This window comes from Trifolium pratense, linkage group LG1 (genome assembly GCF_020283565.1).
Source record: "Trifolium pratense cultivar HEN17-A07 linkage group LG1, ARS_RC_1.1, whole genome shotgun sequence".
Lineage (NCBI taxonomy): Eukaryota > Viridiplantae > Streptophyta > Magnoliopsida > Fabales > Fabaceae > Trifolium > Trifolium pratense.
The window spans coordinates 4,800,372-4,812,021 of record NC_060059.1 but is presented as its reverse complement, the minus strand read 5'-3'; the positions used below and the strand labels follow the sequence as shown (position 1 = coordinate 4,812,021).

At 35.2% G+C, this 11,650-nt stretch overlaps 1 protein-coding gene across 1 annotated transcript; it reads left to right on the top strand.

The window, feature by feature from the left end:
• The first annotated feature begins 2,415 nt into the window (after nt 1-2,415).
• Nucleotides 2,416-11,118, top strand: LOC123882961 (ARM REPEAT PROTEIN INTERACTING WITH ABF2-like). Its single transcript, XM_045931633.1, has 19 exons — nt 2,416-2,880; nt 3,015-3,172; nt 4,827-4,999; nt 5,081-5,201; nt 5,271-5,345; nt 5,449-5,543; nt 5,742-5,817; nt 6,233-6,340; nt 6,670-6,798; nt 7,462-7,530; nt 7,723-7,782; nt 7,924-8,047; nt 8,162-8,301; nt 8,947-9,010; nt 9,170-9,249; nt 9,603-9,667; nt 9,766-9,883; nt 10,006-10,130; nt 10,676-11,118. Exons 1-19 carry the CDS (start codon nt 2,634-2,636, stop codon nt 10,761-10,763), a joined length of 2,115 nt encoding a protein of 704 aa, XP_045787589.1. The 5' UTR covers nt 2,416-2,633; the 3' UTR covers nt 10,764-11,118.
• The last annotated feature ends 532 nt before the right edge of the window (nt 11,119-11,650 follow it).

The following is an 11,650-nucleotide window of genomic DNA, read 5'->3' as shown; positions in this document are numbered from 1 at the left end:
TTAGTGGTGATGACTGATGAGTCTCTATGACAATGACAATTTTAATCATAGCATGGTGTAAACCTTATCCATCATGAGATGAAGGTTTTACTTGAAATGTTATCGGTGCTGGAGCTCAAATTAAGTCCTATTCCGGAAGCGTAAATCTTAATTATCCATTGCAACATGGAAAGGTTTTGCCAATGTCATCGTCGTTGATCGAATTTATGGTCTACAAATGATTACTAGAGCATGGAAAAATTGGCTTTGTTGAAGTAAGTTGTTGAAATCATCACTGCCTAACAAAAACATGCACTAATTCCAAATGAAAATCATAAGAGAATCATATATACCATACCTTTTCTAATTGATACGTTTGCAAGTTGTCAGAAGAAGTTTTGACTATGGTTGGGTATAAATCCAACTCCTTGGAGTATAATTCTCCCTTGTCTTTGTATACGGCCTCGTGTTGCGGAAAGTATGATGAGATTTAAGTTTATTACTTAGACAAGTTGAGATTGGACACCTGTAATAAGACTCATAAATATAATGTTTTGAGATTTTAGGAAAAAAATGTGATGTCAAACTCATTTGTTTAGTTGTTTTGAGCCAAATGTGGATGATCATCGGCTGCCCACTCATGACCCAACATCTTAGGATAATGAATATGTTCATCATCTTGTTGTTTTTAAATCTGATGTGGATGATATTTCGATTACTCTTTCATGATCCAACGGTGGTGTCAAAGTCGTGGTTCGACTTGGTGGAAGAGCAAAAGTGGATCCTAATATTGGATTAACTATATGGTGTGAGAACTCACACTTAGAGAAATGTTGTTGGGTTTAATTGAGGGATTAAGTCTCACATATCAATTATGAATGAGAAAAATGTTGGATATATGAGAGAGACGACACATAAACCTAATGCCTTAAGATTTTGGATGAAGATGTAGTGTCTTCCTCTCTTGTGATTCTAAAACATTGGCACCATTATTTTCTCTGATCTCCTCCAGACTCCCCAACACATTTCATGCGCAAAAAAAAAAAAAAAGATTTCAAACAAGTGTTATTCATCTCTTTGCCCGAACTGAAGAGCTAGATAGGAGACATTCCCTTTATTTGCAAAATCTTGAATACAACACAACATATACGAAACATTGTATATAAATTTATATACTATCAATAAAAATAAAGGATCTCAAAGTTGTTTGCGATCTCCGAAAGAAAATGCTCCTCAAATTGTTGGAGATGGTTTGCTATGGTGCATGTTACTGAGTGCCGGATTTGAATCCTTTTCAATTTTTTCTCTAAGAAGATCCAAGTCCGTGAGTATATGGACACTAATTAGTAACACAACCGATTAAAATAATGTTAAGGGTGTTTTATAAAACACGGGGTGCATTTAGCGACTACCTTATGGTTTGCCATAATAAGTAAACAGAATGGGCCTTTCAAAACCCACCATCCCTATTGTAAAAAAAAAAAACTTTTGCCACCACCCTATTAGTTACTCGCGCGCCCTACGCGTTTCTCGTTTTACCCTTGTGTTACTTAAGTAGCGGACGTTATAAGAATGATAAATTTTTGAGTAATTTTGCCAGTGTTGTCCGCTACTTAAATAGTGGAGCAGTCAGTGGTCAAATGCTCCTGCAACAGTCAAAGGCCTGCCAATTGGCTAATTTTAATTGGCCATTGGTACGGCCAAAATTGGCATTGCTATAAATAGGAACCTTCAGAATAAGGCTCACACTTAGGTTTTTCTACTTTTTATCTACTTAGTTTGTTTAGTTTTTTCTAGTTCATGTGTAAATGGTCGCATGGTCCTTCGCTGGCTAATCGATGAGAGACTAGTTGTGTTCAAATTGGGTATGATATGATTAGTCGAAACAGACTCTACCAAGCTTCCACGCAGGGTCACACAATTGGTATTAACATATGACTGTGAAATGGTTGGTGGTAGAATGACCAAGATGTCGAGTCACCTTCATTCTCTATTACGAGGGCAAAATTTCACAAGAGCAGGAAGATTCGGATGAAATATTTAAATTGATGTAATTTTTCCGTCTAATGTGTTAATATAATATTCATATTTTAACTTCACTATGCATTTATTGATTGTGTGTACTTCAATTTCTGTCACATTGCCGTTCACTTCTTAAATAGTCGAACCGTCAGTGGTGAAATCTTCCTACTCAATCTAAGACCTGCCAAGTGAACAATTTTAATTCGCCACAAATGCGGCCAAAAAGTCTATAAAAAACGAGTTAGGATCCTCTCCATTTCTTAAAATAAATGAAAATTGCAATTAACAAAATTTTGGTGTATAAACACTTAAATAATAATGTTAATAATTCTCAAAAGACATACATTTATATCACTTATTTACTATAGTAATGGATAACACCATTTCTTTTGGGAAATGAAAGGATCTCTGCTCATAAAAAACACAATCTCTCTCTTTATTTCATTTTATTAGTTGTTTAATAACGGTGGTTTACATTTTACACAGACTACCCGAAATACCCCTGTCATCTGTCATCCATTCAAATCTGAATTTCCATTTTCTCACCATTTTCTCTGATTTTTCTCTCTCCTTTCTGTTAACCAGAGCGCCAACAACACACTGTGAACAACCCGCCTCTTCTTCTCTCATTCATGGAGTTTCAGAGACACCAAAGTCACTGCCTCTCTGAGAGGAAGGGGCAAAAACGAAAGCTAGACGAAAATTTTCCCGAGGAACGACAGATCTCGGCACCGCCGCCAACCGCCGACGAACGTGCTTTACTTCTCGCCGAAGTAGTCAACCAGGTGAACATTCTCGAGTCTACTTTCACGTGGAATGAAGCCGATCGAGCAGCGGCTAAGCGCGCCACTCATGCTCTCGCCGATCTCGCGAAGAATGGTAATTCTATGTCTCCGACTCTCCGATCTCGCTTGAATTGCTGTGGCGGTTTTCTGTTTCTTATACTGTGTTACTGTTTATCGCTCTCGCATGCTCTCGCATGAAATTGAATCTATTTGTGGTTGTGTTTGTAGAGGAAGTGGTGAACGTGATTGTTGAAGGAGGTGCAATTCCGGCTTTGATTAAGCATCTTCAAGCGCCTCCTGTGAATGATTGTGTTCCTAAGCCATTGCCATTTGAGCACGAGGTTGAGAAAGGAAGTGCTTTCGCGCTAGGACTTCTTGCCGTTAAGGTAATTTGTTTTTTCTCAAACGCACGTTTTGAAGCATATAGTTAGTGACAATTCGTATGATTCTGCGAAATGAATTGATAGATGACTTACTTTATGTTGAATTCAATTATCGAGTTCAATGAGTTGAGTGGTAATAGTGTATTTTCTTCTAAATGTTATTCCATTTTTGTTATCGCAGTATTTCAGCTAAATGATACAAGTGATTATTAGCTATTTGCAGTAGACATGTTAGAAATGAGAAACTTAGAACAGAACAGAAGTTGGCATATTAGAACGGGAGGAAACATAGCATATTGGTTTCATTTTTTGTCTTGTGGATTTTAAACTCAGAGCACGACGAGATACAAATTTAAAAGTCATTTATTTTAATTCTAGTATGTTATAAGAGTTTAGCCAAGGAGATCATATCATACTGTTCTGTTTTATTTAAATACTACATACTGTATTGTATGAATTGGGTGGAATTTTGAGTGTTTCATATTGAATGTTCTTTTTGTGAATAGACAGTAGTAGCATTCAAAATGTAGTGGTAGTATTCTCAAGATGGTGAACGGAAATGTTGATGTTTTATATCAACATCCACTGTCAGTACTTTCAGTACTTAATTCTGTTTTGACTGTAGCATTGCTTTGTCCTATCCCATTCCAGATACGAGGGATCAGTAATTTGTGTAATTGGGTTAACATAAATGAAAAATTAATTGTATAAAATTGATTTGGTTATAATAGAGTTTGAAGTAAAATGATTAATATTTGGAATTTTTTTCCTAAAGCTAGTTTGATGTAATTTATATGGATATTGTTAATGGTATAAAATAATAATTTTTGAAACGTAGTTTAAAATAATAATGCATATGGTTTGCCTTTGTGTATCAATTCCATAAGGCAGATTGCATCAAGCACCTGCTGGTTGCTATGGGTCATTTATTAATCAGACTTTGTCGAAATGCAGTGTTTTGTATCAATGCTGGACAAGGCACTTACTCTCCCTTAAATTTCCCATTTTTATATTTTTCTGATGCTAACTAGCAAAGGTGGTACCTAATTAACACTTTCAGAGTAAAAAACTATAGGTTATAGGCGGTTGAATTAGAAAAAAGGTGATGGAGCGACATGAAATCAACTCGTTAAATTTTAAAATGCTCACAAATTAAGAGTAAAATCTTAATGCACTGAACAAAAACTAGAAATGCTAAAAGAAAAATCCTTGAGCATTTAACCCGGCGAAAAAACCAACTTATTTTTTTGGATAACCAATTATGAATTAGTAAATTCGCTTAAAAGATTTAATTAAAGAAAATGTCTGTCATAGGTTTAAAATAATAGATTGGGAGAAGGGAGCTGTCTCCCTTGGTCCTAACAAAGAGCCAGCATTTCAAGTCAGTCTCCTGTTATGCCAATTACAGGATTGGTTTTAGCTTTGGTTATGAGATGTGAATAGAGTAGCATGTAATTTCATTTGTAAATTATGAGCCAACATCTTCCATGACGAAGACCGTATCACTTTTCACCATACTTTTGATTATATATATGGTATATATCATATATATTTTCGATTTAACTTTTAGTTGTACTTTTCTTTTGGACAAATTTCTTCATTTTAAAAAAAATATATTATTGCTCGACTACTATCTTATTTGAAATGCTTTCTACAGCCAGAACATCAGCAGCTAATTGTTGACAATGGTGCCTTAACACACCTTGTGGATCTTTTAAAGAGGCATACAAATGGCCTAACTTCTCGTGCCATTAATAGTCTCATTCGTAGGGCTGCAGATGCTGTTACTAATCTGGCACATGAGAATAGCAACATTAAAACCCATGTCAGGTTTGCCTCTTCATGCATACCATATATATTAGACTTAATTTGGATTTTTTGTTCTTAATATTATATGGACTTACTGTGTAGGATGGAAGGTGGAATTCCACCACTTGTGCATTTACTTGAATTTTCTGATACAAAGGTGCAAAGAGCAGCTGCCGGTGCGTTGAGAACCCTAGCTTTTAAAAATGACGAAAATAAAAATCAGGTAGGTGGTGGTTATTGTTGAAGTTGAATTTCAAATATGATACAATAAGTTAACATCATTACTTGCCAGATTGTTGAATGCAATGCTCTTCCGACTCTGATTCTAATGCTGCGTTCTGAGGATGCTGCTATTCATTATGAAGCGGTATGGATAAGGCAATTTTAATTATACATTTTAGATTTTGCAATAATTTTGAGCTGTCTTTGTACATCTCTCTCAACATGCAATGATTTGGATTGTATTACAGGTGGGTGTGATCGGAAATCTAGTTCACTCTTCTCCTAATATAAAAAAAGAGGTTCTTTTTGCTGGTGCTTTACAACCAGTTATTGGATTACTTAGGTATATTATCAGCTCTGGATTCTAATATTGCAGTGCCCACTCTACTGCAATTCTCCTTCCCTCACTCTGTATCATGAATTTGTTTTGGATTTAATTATTACATGCCCAATTTTTTACTTTCTTGGCTATGGTTTCTGTGATATATAATTAAATAGGCATGTTTCAATTACTGCATTCTAATAATGTTTCTTTTAATAGCTCCCGCTGCTCTGAAAGTCAGAGGGAAGCAGCGTTGTTACTTGGACAGTTCGCAGCAACGGATTCAGACTGTAAGGTGAGCATAAAAACTTTAGTTGGTAGTAATTTTTCAATAACTCCGAGTCAAACTTTTAAGCTTGGTCCGCTTCCTTATATTGTATATTTTTTATTTGTACTGAAGGGGAAATGAGAGAGTTAAGCTGGGAGGAATCCCTTACTCCACGTTTTTGTCTGTTTCTTGAGTAGTTAAGAGAGATGGAAAGGATAGAATCAACAGCTAGACTTTTTTTGTTTGAATAAAACATCTGAACTTTAGGTGGGGGCTAGAATTCCAAGTTTGGTTTGTTTTGTATTATTTACATTTTACTAAAATAAAGACTCAATTGGTTGTAGAATAATTGATTATATAGGTGCTACTTCTGTGATGGTGTATCATATGTTATATCTCTTTGCTCGCAGTTCTTATCATCTGTTCCACTTGGTTTGTTTAGGTTCACATTGTACAGAGAGGCGCTGTCCGGCCTTTGATAGAGATGCTTTCGTCTCCTGATGTACAGCTCAGAGAAATGTCTGCCTTTGCATTAGGGAGATTGGCCCAGGTTATTGTTTTTTTCTTTTCTATTCCTTGTTTATAATTCAATTTTGTAAGTTGGGAATGTAATTCGCCATTAGATTCATGGAAACATATTAGTGTTTTCTCCCCTTCTGTAATAGTTTTTTTGGATTTGCAACACATCTTATACATCTCCATCTTCCTGTTAGTCGATGGATCCAGGGGTTCATACCTAAGAACATAACTCATCATACTAATATATCACAACATTTTATATACAAGTGCTATATAATGTTTCCATTTATATGTCGATTTCTTGTTAACATATAAACATTCCCTTTGGTGATTGATAACTTTTTCCCCCTCCAATTTCAGGACACACATAACCAAGCTGGTATTGCACACAATGGTGGCTTGGTTCCACTGCTCAAGCTTCTTGACTCAAAAAATGGGTCTTTGCAACATAATGCTGCTTTTGCTCTTTATGGCCTTGCAGAGAATGAGGTATGATATAACTGAGATTCGATTGAAGTGGACATAGTCGTACAACAACAACCAAGCCTTGTCCCACCAGGTTGGATCGGCTACATGGATCAAATGATGTCACAATATAATAACAACAATATAATAACAACCAAATCATGTTGATAGTCAAATCATTGACCTCTAAATCTTTCTTAAATGTTTTGCCCAAAGTTTTTCTTGGCGTCTCTCTGCCTCTAGTGATTGAGCTATTCTCCATGTCTACTCTCCTCTCTGCTGAATCTGAAAGACCTCCACACATTTCTAAAACTCCTAAGTTTATCTTTTATTCGAATAGGTGCTACCCCGTTTCTCTCTTTAATGTTATCATTCCCAATCCTCTTGTCTAGTATTTCCATCCAATGCGACATTCTCATCCCTGAAATGTGGAGTTTATTCCCGCCTTGGCATTTTTCCGCCCAACAATCTATATCATACAACATCGTCAGTCGTATAGTTGTATGATAAAATTTTCACTTTTACATGGGGGATATCTTTTTATCACGTGAAGTCCTGGTGACCTCCTCCATTTCAACCATCCCACTTGAATCCAATTATTTACATCTCCCCTCTTTAATTTATACAGTGGTTTCTTCAATACATAGCTAATAACTATTCCCTTTTTTGTTTTATTTTTCCCTACAGGATAATGTATCTGATTTCATTAGGGTAGGTGGAGTTCAGAGACTACAGGAAGGGGAGTTTATTGTTCAAGTAAGTTTTCTCGTTCATACCTTTTTTAGCTGATTTCAGGGTTTCTGCTTTTATCCTTGGATTCCTGTATAAAAGGGATTTAAAATATTTCATGATTGCATGCAAATAATAATTCAACATTAGGGATCAAACAGAGGAAAATAGATTCTTCTTGGACGTATATTGACCTAATGGATATGGTTTCTATTGCAGGCAACTAAAGATTGTGTTGCCAAGACATTGAAAAGATTAGAGGAGAAGATTCACAGTCGTGTATGACATCATACTAATATTACTTTCTGCATTTTGTTGTAACTAGCATGGGAAATGATGAAAGTGCAACTAGTATATATCAATTATCAGTTTTATATGTTATTGTGTTCAAACTTTTAATCTATCAATTTCTTCTTATAGGTGCTGAACCATCTGTTATATCTCATGCGAGTTTCTGAAAGGGGTTTTCAAAGGCGAATTGCTTTGGTTCTTGCGCATCTTTGTTGTGCAGATGATCAAAGAAGAATTTTTATTGAACACCATGGTAAATGCATCTTCTTAGTAAAATACTGTCACGGGTTTGATTATTGTTGTTTCATGTTGTATAAATCCCTTTTTGTGCTTGTTCTGTTTCAAATTTAAGCATCTGTTCATGCAGGTCTTGAGTTGCTTATCGGGCTACTTAGCTCATCTAGCTCCAAGCAGCAACTTGACGGTGCTGTGGCTTTATGCAAGTTGGCCAATAAAGCCTCGGCTCTGTCTCCCATAGATGCTGCTCCTCCTTCTCCAACACCACAGGTAGGCTTAAATCCAGTTGGATTGTCCTCAATCCTCACAATCTCTCTGTTTAGATTTAATAAAATATGAAAAGAAAAGTGTTCTTTATGATGTCATTCGGCTTCAGCCTTCATTTATTTGAAATCGATAGTTTTGTTTTTTTCCTTTTGATTTTGACATAGGAAAATGTTGTATCCTTTTTTTTTTTAAATCAATCCTTTTTGCACTGATATGATCTTTCAACACACAATCAAGAAGTTAAGGACTGAGGTTTTTTGTATATATAAATCCTACCATTTGTTTAAAATGCTTTGATGTTTTAGTTTTTCTTATATTGGTGTCATATGTCATGTATAGTAGTGAGTGGCCAATACAAGGACTTCTTAATGGATTTACATTATTTGTCGACTGTTGTGTTGACATTTTAAGTTGATGCTAATATGAGTGGTGGTGTCTAGTTAAAAATAAACCGTTCATTTAAAAATGAGCATCTGATGGTCTAATAACCAGAAGTTATTATCATTGTCTTGCTGTTTTCCATGCCGTCCACCTGCATAAGAATCTGGGTGCTGGGTTCCCTCTTCAATCTATCTAGTCTAAGTAATTATGGAGTGGGTTTTTTCTGAAAGCTGGACTATCGATGATCATAGACTATTCTTCTTGCAGGTCTACTTAGGAGAGCAGTATGTAAACAATGCTACATTGTCCGATGTTACATTTTTGGTTGAAGGTGATGATCCCTTCTGTCCACATTATTTCATTCTTAAAATTGTTGCATGGTTACCTTCTCTTGAATATGGTATTGTAGCTTCAGTTGACATGCAATTAACCGGTTTTTTTTGTTTGACAAACATGCAATTAACCGGTTAATCTCTGTTTTTTGTTGCAGGCAAACGATTTTATGCTCATAGAATTTGTCTGCTTGCATCTTCAGATGCATTTCGTGCAATGTTTGATGGTGGTTATAGGGTGAGTGTATTCAAAGCTCAAACACTGAATGATACTTTCCCTTCCCGAGCCCAAGAAGTGTTTTTTTTATTACTTATTAAAAAAAGTGTTGTCCAAAACAAGAAAAAATCCATTATTGACTTTACTTGTTTTTACTGAGCTACATTATTTCATCAAATGTTTTTGTTTTCATCCTCTTTCAACCCCCACCCACCCACTACCCCCCCCCCCCCCCCCCCCCCTCCCCCCGACAACTTTTACTGGAAACCTGGTTGTTGAGTTGAATGGTGAAAGATTGCATTTTAATTGAAAGCAGAAAGTGATTGATTTATATCACTGATGTACTATTGTGTTTTATTGCATTTGCATGACAGGAGAAGGATGCAAGGGACATAGAGATCCCAAATATTAGATGGGAAGTTTTCGAGTTGATGATGAGGTATAATAAATTGTGCAGTCATGTATAAAAGTTTTAATGCGGAAGCTTCTAATAATTTGTGGATAACATTTCTTATTGTTAATTTGATCTTTGTACAGATTTATATATACTGGATCGGTTGATGTCACTCCAGATATTTCTCAAGACCTACTTCGAGCAGCTGATCAATATCTTTTAGAAGGACTGAAGAGACTGTGTGAGTACACAATTGCACAGGTGAGCTTAGGAAAATTGGTTGCATGGATAATATTTACTCCTCTTTCTCAAAAATAACTCTTGCTAGACACATCTTTGTGTGTGTAAAATGGGTGCCTCTTGGCTTGATGTTCTTGTTGCAGGATATATTACTAGAGAACGTGTCAAGTATGTATGAACTTTCAGAAGCCTTCAATGCAATATCGTTGAGGCACACATGCATTCTTTTTATTTTGGAGCACTTTGATAAGTTGAGCACAAGGCCAGGGTATTGATCTGATTCCCTCAACCCTATGTTGGACATTTATACTGAAATTATAACTTGGTACCTTATTTTGTAGTGTTCTGTCTTCATGTTTGTTTTAGTTTTGTTGACTCATGTTCTTGACATAAATGGTTTGATATTTTAATGAAATGCGAAGTACCATGTACTGTTTTTTTCTTCTTTTTTTCCTAGTTTTTTTTTGTGTGTGGAGGGACATATTGTGACGTGTGCTTGATGTATAGTTGGCATCTTGTTTCCTTTTCTTCCTTAGTGACTTATTATGTTATGTTCTTACTTCTGCTTGCTTTAGACAGAGTTCATTCAAAGGGATGTTAAACTTTATTATAGATAGATTTTTATTTTTGTTACGATAGCTGAATGGTTCAGTTGCAGCAGGTTGCTTAAAGAACAGTTTATTTAGAACAGTCTCATTGCTTAAATCATATGATATTTAGAATGGTCCCATGCTTAATTCATATTATATTTAGAATGGTCTCATGTTTAGTTCTTCAGCTTTTTTGATTGTGTATGGCACCAATTGTTTGCAGGCACCCTCTTCTGATTCAGCGTATAATACCAGAGATCCGGAATTACTTTGTTAAAGCTCTTACAAATGCCAACCCCCATAGACTGTAATGTGCAGCCATTCTATTCTTGACCTCTAACCAATTGTGATGTACAGATTGTAGATGTTGTTCCTTGTGTTGAACCAGGAAGGGGGTCTCCTATGCGATACAGGTTGACTAAGAAATAGGTTACCCCAGAGAGTAGTGCATGTTCTCTTTCTTTTTTTCTTTGATGCGGTGTAAGCCCCTTTCTGTCTCTAGCATCATTATTATCATAGTAAATATACGACCTTCACGAACATTGTTTTTTCTTATGCAAATATTGTGATGGTTCTATTCCTCATGATAATTGTTTCCCCAATGTATATATGACAATTATATACTATATTAGATAATTGTCTACAAAAAGTTAAAGTGCTGGGTAATTTGCGCCATTCCGTTAAATCCTGTCGTCTGACATTGAACCGTTGGAAATTACTGTAGCAAATACTCAATTTATTAAACACTCATCATAGTCATACGCCCCAAGGCATGCTGCTGCTATTAGGGGTGTGCATGGTTTGGAAACCACACCACACCTAATTGATGGTTTTGGTTCTAAACCAAAACCATTTCAATAACAAACCGGTTATTTTTTAAAACTAATTTGGATTTGGTTATTAACCGGATCGAACCAATTTATAACCGGTTTGTAATAAAATTTAAGTTATTCACATGATCCAATTTTAAATAGGTTTTTTACTTAAACTAATTTTTTTTATTAGTTGATTAAAAAAAATAGATTTATTAATTATTTTAAAAACATAATTTTTCATTAATTTTATGATTGAATTGGTTTATAATCAACCCACAAAATATTTTTTTTAAACTCAAATTATTTTTTACTTAGCCGAAAACTTATTTTTTATATTGTTTTAAAAATATTTTTTATTATTTAAAAAAAGAGTAATTTTTAAA